Source organism: Thamnophis elegans, chromosome 2 (genome assembly GCF_009769535.1).
Source record: "Thamnophis elegans isolate rThaEle1 chromosome 2, rThaEle1.pri, whole genome shotgun sequence".
In the NCBI taxonomy this organism is placed as follows: Eukaryota; Metazoa; Chordata; class Lepidosauria; order Squamata; family Colubridae; genus Thamnophis; species Thamnophis elegans.
Window position 1 is genome coordinate 78,192,071 of NC_045542.1, and position 13,931 is coordinate 78,206,001.

A 13,931-nucleotide genomic window follows, 5' to 3' on the forward strand; every position below is an offset into this window, starting at 1 on the left:
AACTATGAGCTGTCAAATATCCAAGCTTTTAGGTTATGAATTGCAATGATAAGGAGGCATGGGTTGCACAGTTTATGAGATGTTTTATACATTTGCTTCATTTAGTTAGATATTATGACATCATAAAACTCTTTATGAAGGTCTTTTATTTTGAAGATGATTATAATAGGCACCCATTTTAGTCAGTATCTGATTTAAAATACAGTGCAGTGCTTCATCTGTTTAAGGGAACAATATATAATGCATTATTTCTTTGCTATCATCATATATTTCACCAGAGGGATGAATTACTGCTGAAAAAAATATCCCATTTAAGTATAAGAAACATGCTGGGCATATGAACATTAACTGTAACTGATGGAAATATTTGCCTTGATTTAAAAATCTACTAGACAAAGGGAATCTCCTTATTTTATTTTATTTTTTTAGGCTAATTAGAATAATAGACTGCTGCTTTTTTCAAAAGAAAAAAAGAAATGTAAATAAATATTTTAGGGATTTCTAGCTCTATTTTTTAATCCTGTAATTTTAGGTAATAACTGTATAAATTTAAGATGTATACATTAAAAAATATCTATGACATTTACTTTTCCCCAAGATAAATATTTCTGTTACTTTCATCATGATAAAAAGATCAGATTATTAAGAAATAAACTCTGACATAAGCGTATGAAACATACACATCAATGTCTTGGGAAGAATTTAAGTAAAAGAAAAAATGCACATGGGGAGGGCAGATCAAATAATTTTTCAGGTTCTGTGTTGTGTATAAATAGCATTTCAGTCTGTTCCCAAAATAGCTTTAGATCCCCAGCTTATTTTAAAATTAAACTGAGTGAAAGAATTCCATGGTGCACTTTATAAAAAGAATTGTGCATGTGGGTAATATTAACCAGTGTGCAGATCACCTGACCTGAATTTAGAAATTGAAGAAAGGCTTTGAAGCATTTGCTTTCTGCTAAGAAGGTCTGCATTCTCGTCCCTGCAGTGGTTATATAACTGCATTCTGCAAGTGCTGCTGAAGATAGTCTGAGGTCAAGCTCAGATGATGTGCACAGATACAGTTTAAACCTATGACATAAGCAGTAGGCGTGGCTAGGCTCTGCTACATTCTTTTTCCTTTCTCCCCACCTTTTGCAGGTCCCTGCTGAGCAACTTGCTTTTGATGCAAGCTCTGCATGTTAGCTGTGGGAGAATGCCTGGAGCTAAGCAGTAAAAACTGCTCAAATTCAGTCATTTAATTACTTTAAGTGGGTGGCTGCAAATCTTTATTTGTAACCTTAAAGCCACAGCTTTGATATTTAAACTGTTTCTTTTTTATTAAATATATACGGTACTTGGACTCACATATTTTTTTTTCCTTTTGAAAATACCTGCTGTCTCTACGTATTTGGGTTGCCTAGTATTACCCAAGTATTATCATCAAATTGCTTAAATTGTTTTATTTGAGACATTTTCCCTTAAAAAAAAGTTAAGATTTTTTTCTCTCTCTCTTTGGTTCACCAACTTGCAGATGAGATCACAGCCAGCTTTCGTCGTTTTGGCCCATTGATTGTAGATTGGCCTCATAAAGCTGAAAGCAAATCATATTTTCCTCCTAAAGGTAACATTTTCATGCATTCTGTCCTTCTCTAAAATTATTCAGAACAAGTAACAGTTTCTATAAAAGCTATGTTAGTTGAAAGATGGTATTATCCCTCCTCATGAAAAGATTTTCTTAGTGCTAGGACATTTTCTTAATAGGAAGAGCAGTGGGTTTATCATTGGATCTGCTCAAATAGGGGCTGGATAGCCATCTGCCACAGATGCTTTAATTCTGGATTCCTGCATGGAGCATAGAATTGGTTGTGATAGTATGAACTTTGCAATTCTATGATTCATGAATTTTATCATTTGAGATTTTAACATGCATGTCTCTTCAATACATTTTCTATTACATACCACAATCACAAAAGCATATTTCAATACTGCTAAACATAAAATAATATGAAGTGTTCATTAGTACACCTTTTTCTTATTTGAAGTGTTTTGTCATTGCTGTTTTGACTCCATTTTACTTCTGATCCTCCAGTTGGCACTTTTTGTTTATTTTTTTAACTTTTTTTAACTTTTAACTTTTTATCTACTGTTCAACATGCTTTCCTTTCCATTCCCCCCTGTAATTTTTTAGTTTCTTTAACCCCCCTTCTAGTTTTTCTCTGTAAAGCAGTGACATTCAGATTAAATTTCATTCTAAAGAAGAAATGGATGAAGTTTTGTAATTTATTTTTTATCTCTTTAATAATAGCATTTTGGTTAGACAATAGCTATTCTTGCTATTTTGAAAAATGCCCCCCCCCTTTAATGTATGCCTCCATGATTTTCTTTTTTTCATAGTTATCACATCTAAGTACATACAAAATAGAAAATTTCAATACCTCATATACAGTACATAGAGAATAAACCATGTTTGTTTCTTCTCTGTCTAGGATATGCCTTTTTGTTGTTCCAAGATGAAAGTTCTGTACAGGCTTTGATTGATGCATGCATTGAAGAGGATGGAAAACTCTACCTGTGTGTTTCCAGCCCCACGATTAAAGATAAACCAGTACGTGGCTTTGATACATACATACATACATACATACATACATACATACATAATATATACATATACATATACATATACATATACACATACGCATATATACATACATACATACATACATATTACAAAATGAATTACAAATTATGTGTATAAGTGTTATTCATATACTAGAGAAGCACGTATTTGCATGGTTTTTCACTCAGGAGGCACAGGATGTGTTTTTCCTTTCTCCTTGGACTATTGAGTCTCAGGCACTACACATCTAATGGCTAATTGTTGCTTATCAAACTGCAAGTTCAGGGTCCTAATTTCTCCCTGCACTATAATTTACTATTGGGTCTCAAGATGAGAAACTGCCCTCTCCCTCAGTGTGGATTATTTTTCAAGTTCTTCCATGCATATTTGGTCCTCACTTCAAGCCAAAACTTGGACAAATGAAAGGAAGAAGCATAAAGGGAAGAATTTTGGGAGAATCCTTTTTGGGAGGGAGTGTTAATTCTATCTATAGAAGTGAATTGGTTAGGAGGGAGAGTTGATTTTTGACTGTAGTGCAGTCATGATAAACTAAAGATATAGATTCTATTATATTTGCTATAGAGGCTTTTTAATAACACTTACATGGTTATTTTGTGGTCAAGCAGGTGTTGTGCATCTTCAGCTTGCAGACTAAATACTAGGGCTCTGCAGCTCTTTGAATCTGAAGGGAAAATGATGCAATAGAAACATGACCAGGACTTGTGAGCAGTCCCTTAAATCAATTCCTCTTCTCAGCAATTCCTTTCAGTACCTTCATGGTACTGGGATTCATTCATTCAATAGGAAGCTTTGTCAAGCAACTGAAGTCCCCTCTGAATGTCTTGATTGTAATGTTGAGGTGCTATCTTCTCTTGGAAGCTGGCAAAGCCTTTTTGAGGATTTCCTATCATTTCACCAAGCATGTGCATGCACAGATGACACTTCCGTTAATGGGTTGGCTGAAGCAAATGGATAAATAATGGAATGTGGAATCACTCTGTTCTCTATATTACTGGGATGTGACTCTATTACTGTGAATTCTAGGCCTCACTTAGACATAAAAATCAGCTGGGTGACTTCACAGGATTTATTTTGCAGGGAAAATAGAGGCAGCAGTACTGTATTAGATATGTTCATTGCTTTGAATTGATATACATGCTCAGAAACAAAATAATAATGTGCTATGAAAAAAAATCCATTCTGACTCTTAGAACTGTATATAAAGTCTTGTTTTCTACTTGCAGGTTCAGATCCGACCTTGGAATCTTAGTGACAGTGATTTTGTGATGGATGGCTCACAACCTCTGGATCCACGGAAAACCATTTTTGTAGGCGGAGTTCCACGACCCTTACGAGCAGGTATAGAAAAATGGCTTGTTGACTTTGTCCAAGTGACCTTGCTGTTGGGAATTTCTGATATGGAAATATGCTTATTAACTTTTGCTGACATTCTCATTATTTTCAGATAGAAGAACAGAAATTTAGATAGAAAAGTAGAAACTCCATTGCCCAGAGCTAGAAAAAAAAGGGAATTTATATGCATATTTGTTGTTACTATCTTTTAGTGGAGCTTGCAATGATAATGGATCGGCTGTATGGAGGAGTTTGCTATGCTGGAATTGATACTGACCCTGAACTGAAGTACCCAAAAGGAGCTGGGCGTGTTGCATTTTCCAATCAACAGAGTTATATAGCTGCTATCAGTGCCCGCTTTGTTCAGCTGCAACATGGAGAGATAGATAAACGGGTAAGTACTAGAGCATATTCTATTTATTACCCAGCATTCTTTTGTTGGCTTATGTCCATATAAGTGCCAGTTCATGACAGGAACAACAAAAACAATTGTTAAATGCAGTGCTTCCCCCCCCTCCCCTTGCAGTCATCCAAAATATCAAATAATTGATTTTTTTTACTGCCTTTTGACTCCAAAACCAGTTGTTCCCTTTAGAGCCATTTTCAGCGGCACAGAAAATAAGCCTGTGCTTTTAGTGTTATCCTTTTACATCTGCATGACTTGCTTACTATTAGCCTTTCTTTCACCCTGCCTGAATGCTTTGTAGTAGAACGGGCAGCTGCTTTATCAAAGCTAAAGGCATGCAGCTCCAGTATGTTTCTGCTGGATTTCTAAGTTTCCTTGCACACATTCTATTTTAATTCAGTATAATCTGTACAGTAACAATAGTCCATTACTTAAACATCCATCTCTGTTAATGTTCAGCATATTTTCACAGCCCAAGTCAGCAGCACTAAGAATATCTTTGCAACAGAAGTTCACTTCTCCTTTTATCACATTGACAGATACACTGGAAAGAAACATGTTTGTTTTGACACTGTATAAGACAGCATTCCCCAACCTTGTGCCCTTCAGATGTGCTGAGATTTTTAACTCCCAGAATTCCAAGCTAAAAGCTTTCCTAGAGTTACAGTCAGGTTAGGAAAAGCTGATGTAAGAAGTTATGAACTGTTTCAATTTTTGCTACAGTGTTTTTCTCTTTTCTGTCAACCAGGCAACTAAATTGTTCTAACCCAGCAATTTAAAGTGATGCCATTCTCAGATAGGAAAATAAAATAAAATGAATATTGATTTGTGTGGCTTGTTCTCCCGTTCTGGCACTTAATGTTCTACTTCTGCATACGTAATATATTACCGATGCTAACAGAATCTAAACATCTAAGCAAGAGATTAAAACATTTCTGCCATAGTTTTTAGAAAGGTGAATTGATTTATACCAGTAGGTAAATCTTGCTATTGTTAAAGCTGTGGCAGCTTTGTTTGGCACATATACATGTAGAGAAATTTATAAAGAGCAGCCCTCCTGTTCCTGCTTTTTTTAATTTTGACATAATATGATCAAGGACTTCCTTAAATGCATTTTGTTAAAATTCAGAATTTATCTGTGGACATCCATACTACAGTTACAGATATTTTACATGTATAGACATGTGTACATACATATGTACATATACATACATACATACATACATACATACATACATACATACATGCATACATATTTGTTAAATCACATTTATACCCAAAGAATTTATTCACATAGTGTGTAAATGGAGTCAGATTAATTAACTGGTTTATTTTTGCATTGGCAGTTAAATTTTAACTATTTGATACAAAATATCTTTTGAAATTTATTTTAAATAGCAAATGAAATTGGTTCAATTTTCCTACCTTTTCCTACCTGCATGTTTCGTTCTGTAGAAGTAAGGTAGGTGGTAGGTAGGTAGGTAGGTAGGTAGGTAGGTAGGTAGGTAGGTAGGTAGATAGATAGATAGATAGATAGATAGATAGATAGATAGATAGATAGATAGATAGATAGATAAGGGAATGTTACTCAACAGAGTTGCACATTGAAAGGAATCCTCCCGCCACACTATAATTCAGTATTTCCTATCTTGGCAATGTCGAGGTAGTTGGACTTTCATACCTGGAATTCTCAGCAATAGCTATGACGGTTGGAGAATTCTGGAAATTGAATCCCCATATCTGGTTATTGCCAAAGTTACAAAACAGTGGTAAGGTCCTTATATAACTATTCAGCTTTTATCTTTAAAAAAAAATTCAAGGAAAGCCATTTGTAGATCCTCCAAATTGTGAAGTTGTTTATATAGAAAATTTCTATTAATGAATTTTAAATCAAGGGAAGGGGTAAATCTTTACCCCTTAATTTCACCAAAACATTCTAAATCTCTAATTTTCAGAGAATGTCTCATTGTATTTCAGAGTGATTCAACATGATCAGAATTGAAATAATGTCAATTTAGTACAATTACTAATTTAATCAGATTCACCTAGTGCAGTGTTTAAATAATGGGCATGATCAGAGTAAAACACAACAAATTTGAGAAAGGTCTTTAGCTGTTTTATCAGTTAAGCACCTGCCTTAGTAGAAAGTATAGATTGTGAAACCCAAAGTTAATTTGATATCTTAAATAATAGGGAAGTGTCTTCTGTAGTTATATATGATGCCATCTTGTACAGGATGTGGTAATGGCCACAAGCTGGGATGGTTTTAAAAGAGGGTTAGGTAAATTCGTAGAGAGAGTAGCTCTATTAAATGTAACTTACTAAAAGAAATGTAATTACCTGGGGGTTTTTTTCCTCTTGCGTTCTCCATACAAACTCAGAACATGATATATATTCTAGACCACAATCTTATTTTTTTCACACTTGAGTAATAATGACACTGGTATATGATTGTCCAGTGAGTTGGACCCAGCTGAAAGGTGAAGCCAGCCTGTCAGGACATTAGTGCAGTATTTACTACATCTTTTGATGGAGACCATACAACAGAGGAAAATTACTGCTTTTCTGTTTTGCTTGTTCAGCCAATCCTAGGGGGGGAAAAAATCCTGAGCTAGTTTCTTTTCCAGTCTGATCCAACAAAGCTCTTTTTACTGCGATGGAGAGTGTTCACTGAGGTATCTGTAGTATCTATAGTTGGATGGTAGAAATACATGAAGAGAAAACACACACACACACACACACACACACACACACACACACACACCTGGACTACACTTTTGTCTAACGAGGCCAAACTTAAGAAATGTGTACATTTTCTCTCCTTCTTTCATCACAGGTGGAAGTTAAGCCATATGTCTTGGATGATCAGCTGTGTGATGAATGTCAGGGGGCCCGTTGTGGTGGAAAGTTTGCTCCATTTTTCTGTGCTAATGTGACCTGTCTGCAGTATTACTGTGAATATTGCTGGGCTGCTATCCATTCACGCGCTGGCAGGGAATTCCACAAGCCCCTGGTGAAAGAGGGAGGAGATCGCCCAAGACATATTTCATTCCGCTGGAACTAAGTGATTACTGCAGTGTGTTCATATGCAGGCCCTCAAAATAAGTGCACTCTTCTGTTCTCCTGATTCCTTTGCCCTCCCTTCCTATTCCCTCTTACTCAAGATAGCATGTCCTGCTGTTGTAGTCTGTAACTTAAAAATAGTGTAACAAAAGAATGGCCTATAATCCTATAGGTATTTTGTAGGATCTTGTCATTAAACTTTATGGGGAAACTCCTTTTCCTATGGATAACACAGTGCATGGAAGCCAGGTTCTCTTACCTTCCTGGTTCCCCAGAGGACACTGCTTTCCTGCTATCTTTTCTTGAAGGAAGGAAGAAAGAACAATATTAAGAGAAATGAAACAATAGAGTGTTTTGTTTTTTAATTAAATTATTGCTAATAACAAAATCAATAGACTACTTTTATTAAAGTAACCATGAGATAGGAACACTATGAATCTTATCTGACACTTTGTCCAACCGACCCGCCCTTTCCTTCTCCTTGCCCCCTTCCCTAGCCAAGCCTCTGGGAAGCCTGTTTTCTTGCCATGATTTTATAGCAATGGAAACAGTTAGCTGTCAAATTAGTAACAGAAAAGAGCATGTTTAAAGCAACAAAAATGCATGAGCAAGGTTTAAAGCAGCATTACGTTTCTTTTTCTTTTTTGTTTGATGTAAGGGTTCTGAAGCTAAATCTTTAGCACAGTATTGTGTCTCACCGTGCCTCCAACTTCCCACCACATTCAAATTTTTACTAATTGAGTAGGCAGAGCTTAGATCTGTGTTCTTCATCCAAGCAATCACATTTTTAAAGTTCCCGAATGTAAATCCTGGGTCAGTTTATAACTGGGGGGTGGGTGGGGAGTGCACTTATTCTTTATTATTGTGGTTGTTGTTGTTTTGAAAGAAACTTCATTATCAGAATACAGCCCTACAAATCCTACCAAAGCTAAAGTAATGACAACTAGTGAACTGGCATGTCCTCTCCTGAAGAACAAATGTATAGATTTTATTTTTGATGGCTATATAGAACTCTATATCCTAATTTACTAATGTAAATCAGAGGCCAGCCTTTGCTCTCCATTTTGACATGAAATACAAGAACCTAAAGATATACCTCAAGAGTACATTTTAATTCCCCCCTCCCCTTCCCTCCCATCCCCATTCTATTAATCCACCCTTCCAGTACATATCAAATTTTGTCTGCTTCTTGAGCTTACTCTGGGATGTGAAACCAGTTCTAACTTCCTAACAAAGCTGTAACCTAGCAATTTATAAGAGGGCAAAGTAAAGTTTGTTTCCAGGGATGTTTTGCATTGTTGGCTGAATGAATAGGCCTGCATGTCTGCAAAGGATATGCTTGTCTTTCAACAGAGAGCATGTGAGTAAAGGAATCCTGACAAAAATTTTGTTTGGGACTTAGCATAGAACATAAACCGTCGTAGGACTCCAACTTGCTGAGTAATGCATGAAGTGTTATAAACATGTAAGTGGGGAACACAGCATATGTTAAAGCTAAGGCACAGGGTGGTGTTGATTAGATTGAAATACCCTTGATGCTTTGTAAATCTTGAGAAAATCGATAGGAGGGAATGTATCCATCTCTTAACCACAGTAACGGGGTTGTAGCAGTGTGTAGAAAAAGCCAGTTGGAATCTGAAACTGGCATGATACCAACATAGGCTCTTAAACCAAAGACTTGCTTAAGCACAGCTACAGAGAAAAGGCATCCCTTTTGTAAGCTCACTTCCTCCCCATCCCTTTCCTCCATTGCCAGTTACCTATCAGAGGCAGTTTGGTTTTCAGTACATGATACATACCCTTGTTATTTTCCAAAGGTCAAAATGGAGACATTTGCTGTCTACTTGTCAAGTAGAGAAAGGGAGCTCCTTTTAATGAATCCCTGCAAATATTGACAACAGGAAACGCAAATGGAGAGTGCTCTTTTGTAGACTGTCAGGGACCTTTTTCTCTGAAGTACATAATTATAGTTGGAATATTCCTTTTAATTTTTTTAAAAAATGCTTGTAGGTGGCTTGGGGTGTCTTATTGTGCCGATCCTATCCAGTGAACAGGTGAGATGGGTTACCATTACAAGAAATAACACTGTTTGAGAAGTAGCTTTGAATAATAATTTTTTCCCTTTGTACATGACCTGCTGAATTTCGGTACAGTGTTTTTGTAGCTAACTTATTTTGTCATGCACATAATGTATATTTGTTATGCACTACTTTTGTATATCTTGTTTTTCCAACAGTGAGCATTTTTAGGCACACTTTTCACTGACGGGATATCTCTTTATGCAATACCTCAATTTTTCATATTGCAAAGAGTAGCTTTTTGTACTTTTATTACTGAGAGATCTTCATATACTTCATTTTTTAATATAAATAATTTTAATAAATTTTATTTTCTTATATTCTGCTTTTTATACATTTCAGTGCTCTGCATACATTTTGAATTATGGATGTTGTGCACTGGCAATGCTATTTTAGAATTTGCAGAGAAAAGAAAGCATGTTGCTTAAACATCTTTAGCCCAGCACCAGGTATTTGGTGTACATATAATTTAAGAAATACTTATATGTAAAGTTGAGACTTAAAAAAAAGAAATTTTTAAAAAAGCATGAAAGTGACAAATGAGAATTTGTCTTTAGACTCTTGAAATTTAATGCATAAACATAGAGTAGAAGTTTAACAGTAACATCCCAAATTGTCTACTGCTTCTTAATAGATTTTTAAAAATAATACACAAATGCAGATGTTTTTTGGTGAATGTTTAGCCATTTTTAATCTTAACAAATTGATGTTAGGTGTTTGCAGAGATGTGTCTGCGCTTTTAAATCATATTTAAGGAAATAAACTCAAGCCTGCCCAATGGTGGGCATGTAATGTTAGTATGCATGACTAATATTAAAAAAAATGTTATTCTACTAATATTCACTTGTGGTGATTGTGTGAAAAGCGTGTTTACAGATTATTTGGTTACACTTCAATTTACAGGGCATAAATGATTATCTCTATTACTCTGTACTCGAAATAGTGCTAATATAATATGTCCTTCAGATTACATGGAAAGTGGAGTTGCCATGTCACTCCAAGCATAACTAACATGTAATTAGTTTAAAAATCCTAGGGTATCACTTTATTTTAAAGGGGTGTAAACAAGCATGTCATTTTCTTTCAGAAGCATGGCACTGGCCATGTATTTACAATGTAGTTACAGAGTAATTACATGGTTATTTTTGCAATGTAAAATAAAGTGTTTCTGATTTATTTTATATGTAAAAGAACCCCACTGCCCCGTGCTTTTTTGGTATATAGTATCTACTTCTCCATACACAGACCTCTGCAGAACGCAAATCTAAAACTTGCAGTGAATGACTTTAGTGTTTTATAAGGATGCTGTTGGAAAGACTTGATAATTCACCCCTTTTTGTTTCTTGAAGAGTTAAAGCCTTCTGTTTTAAAAGGTGATTTAAAACTTGAATGTGATGAATTGTGGCAAGTTAACTTCAAGTTATGTGCAATACTTATTTCAGACTTCTGGAAGATCTTTGCAGTGTAATTCTTTGTTTTTAATTGCAGACATTTAAAAATGTCATTTTCTACTGTTCTAGTAAATCCTCTTTCTTGCTGGTGTTTCTAAAGAAAAGAATCAGAAATCAATCTTTCTACTAATGTAAATTTGAGATTATTTTTTAAAAAAAGGAATAAAAGAGGTTTTGGTCATTTGCTTTATTTTATTATCTTATTTTAAAGCTACTGTGATTGATAGCATTGTAAGAATTGGGACAATATTGTATTCAACTGTTTTATTTTTTATATTTTTAAAATTTAAAGTATAATTAGTTTTTATAATTTTCATCAGATTCTTTTGTTATATTTTTTGGAAGTGAAACTTTTAGCAAGTGGGTGTCTAGTTTTTACTAATCCCTAATATGTTTTCCCCAATGTAATGCTCATATTATCAGAAGGAAAAGTTATTTAAGTATGTCAGTTACTTGTACTACTTGGCTGAATTTCCATATAGTTTTTACTGTGTATGGGGAGGTTGTAGTATTTATTATAGCATTTTAAATAAGGGTAATTCATTTTTTATTAAAGTCATTTTCACAATTTAAGTTCATATTTTTGTATGTTCTACTCTAAGTTATAACACAAGTTTCTTTTTTTAAGAGAGTTCATTTGTTGAAGTGCTAGTGGAAAATTAATGTTATTAAATAGTTTGCAAATGACTATTTATAGCAGTATGCATATAATTTTTAAATATTTGTAATGTGAGATGTTGAATGAATAAAACTTTTAACTCAATAATTGCTTGGTCTGTTATTTTGAACTCTTCAGGGCCAAGTTATAACTGGTGCCCCTCTGGATGGAATAATCTATCCATTAGGCACTCCATTTATGCCCTCCATGGCTTCTAGATTGTACAAACCAAAACTGTTACTGGGGAGGGGGGCATTTTTTTTAAGGCTCATTAGTTTAAGTGACAAAATGGATACTTAAAACTTGCAAAGGTTAAAAGGACCATTAAAAAGTGAAAATACCCTGGAGGATTTTTCCCACCTGAAGAGAAAAATGCACCTATTTTACCTCTCCCCACCACCACTCCCTCTCTGGTGATATTACATCACTGTCCATGATCCCAAGTTCATAATTTATGAATGATTGGTAGGTTGGAGTAGAAATAATTACAATAAGTACATAAGCATTGCAGTCTCAGATTTTAATCCCTGTTCATCCCTTAAACGCAATACTTGAGTATAATCATTGTTCAGTATGATTCACCTGTTTAATACTGCTGTTCTTTGAAGGATCAGTGTATTAGAGCTATCTTTAAAGATCCTGTAAAAATAATGAGGGAAGTAATTTTATGGACTTTTGGACTTCTGTATTTAAACTGGAATACTGACATACAAAAGATCGTAGTTTTGGTTATAAAAAAATAGTATGAGAAGAATGAATAATGAAACCAAACCTGAGAGATGTTTGGTCTGGTCAATGTGTTTAAATGTTATGACTTCTTTAGGAGTTCCAGTTAAAGACAAACATATTAAACACCAGTTTTTCAGTGTCATGTGTTCATTTCATTGTTCTATTCTGTAATGTTTAGCTATTTGCCTCTGACTCTTTGACTGACTTGTAACCTGCATGGAACAGACATCAATTTATACTAAGCCCTAGCAACTTCAGTCATGTTGGAACCCTTGTAAAATCAGTCCAAGGGTTGATATCACAGGCCCAACAATAGGAGAAAGTCCTAAAGTAGACATCAGTGCAGTGAGGATAAGCCTTCAGCTGTCTGCTCACATGTCAACTGAAGTAGGGGGGGAGAGGAGGGGAGGAGAGCCAAATGCTATTTATATTTTGTAAATGTGGTATTCAGATATACATTGATGTCTCTGGCTGGAATCTCGTGACTTTGGCATGAATATTCAGCAAGCTCAGCATCCTAGCATTTATTTTTAAACGTACAGCCCTGAGTATGTCAACTGGGTCAACAACAAGGAGCCAAGTGTTCAGTCACCTGCTTCCACTTAATGTTTTTCTGCTGCTTAATTGTTTGGGTCAAAAGAAGCCCAGTATGAGATGCTCAAATAATGGTATGTTGGGAAAGGAATAAGACTATTGAGGTGGCAGTGCATCTGGGGAAAAGAATGCAAAGCATTGGGAAACTGAACTGTTTGGCAGAGTGGAGTAAAGGCTTTGCCAGGCCTGCCAGCCCCACACCGGGATTCTTATGGATATCTCCATCGCTGTAGCACTCTGGGAAAACACTCTGGGGGAAATTGAAAAGCTTTCATGGAATGCTCACAGCTGGGACCTTGAGCTGGGACCAGTGGGATCTATTTCAGCACTGTTCTGTCAGTAAGAATATTCCACCCAAACAATGTGTTGAATTTTACCTGCAGACATACAGTTTAAATAATGCAAATCTATATTGGCACCGAAATTTCCTCTCTTCATTTTTTCATGTCTCTCTTTTCCCAAATAACAACTTAAGTATGACAAAAGCATTTGCTTCACGTATACACTTTACATTTCTATGAGTTCTGCATAAAACTATAAAAGTAACATGGTCTATATTCTGTAAATGAAGGAGTCAATTTTTATATTTCACCAACCTATTATTCTTTTAAGATATATCCCACTCTTTCCATTTTGTAAATATAATTAAGGTGAAAAGCGGTCCGGGGAGACACTTGACATTTTGCTTACCTCTCAAAAACTTGTAATGCCAACCTAGCTTCCTACAGCTTCCTACAGAATGAATAGATTGCCATCTCATGATATTCAGTCTACTCAATTACGCAGATCTCACATTTTAGTCAGAAAGTAATTTGTGCCACCTGAATATCAGACATGTGTTTAATGTGGGAAAAAGAATGAGACACTGACATTTCCCCCGGTTTTATTCTCAGGCTTGTAAGTTTTGCTACACCAAACAGAGGGCTATATAGCAGATAAGAAAAAACACTCCTCGGGAAAAGCTGCTTTTCCAGTTTAAGCTGGCCTTAAAGCAGCGGAC

At 35.3% G+C, this 13,931-nt stretch overlaps 1 protein-coding gene across 1 annotated transcript in view; it reads left to right on the forward strand.

Annotated features, from left to right (window-relative positions):
- The window catches only part of CPEB4 (cytoplasmic polyadenylation element binding protein 4), a 58,207-nt gene extending 47,963 nt beyond the window's left edge, over positions 1-10,244 (forward strand). The window contains exons 5-9 of the mRNA XM_032209494.1: positions 1,514-1,603; positions 2,469-2,587; positions 3,844-3,958; positions 4,165-4,346; positions 7,195-10,244. Of these exons, the coding sequence (XP_032065385.1) occupies positions 1,514-1,603; positions 2,469-2,587; positions 3,844-3,958; positions 4,165-4,346; positions 7,195-7,422 (734 nt within the window). The 3' untranslated portion in view covers positions 7,423-10,244. The remainder of the gene's footprint in view (positions 1-1,513; positions 1,604-2,468; positions 2,588-3,843; positions 3,959-4,164; positions 4,347-7,194) is intronic.
- Positions 10,245-13,931: the final 3,687 nt, after the last annotated feature.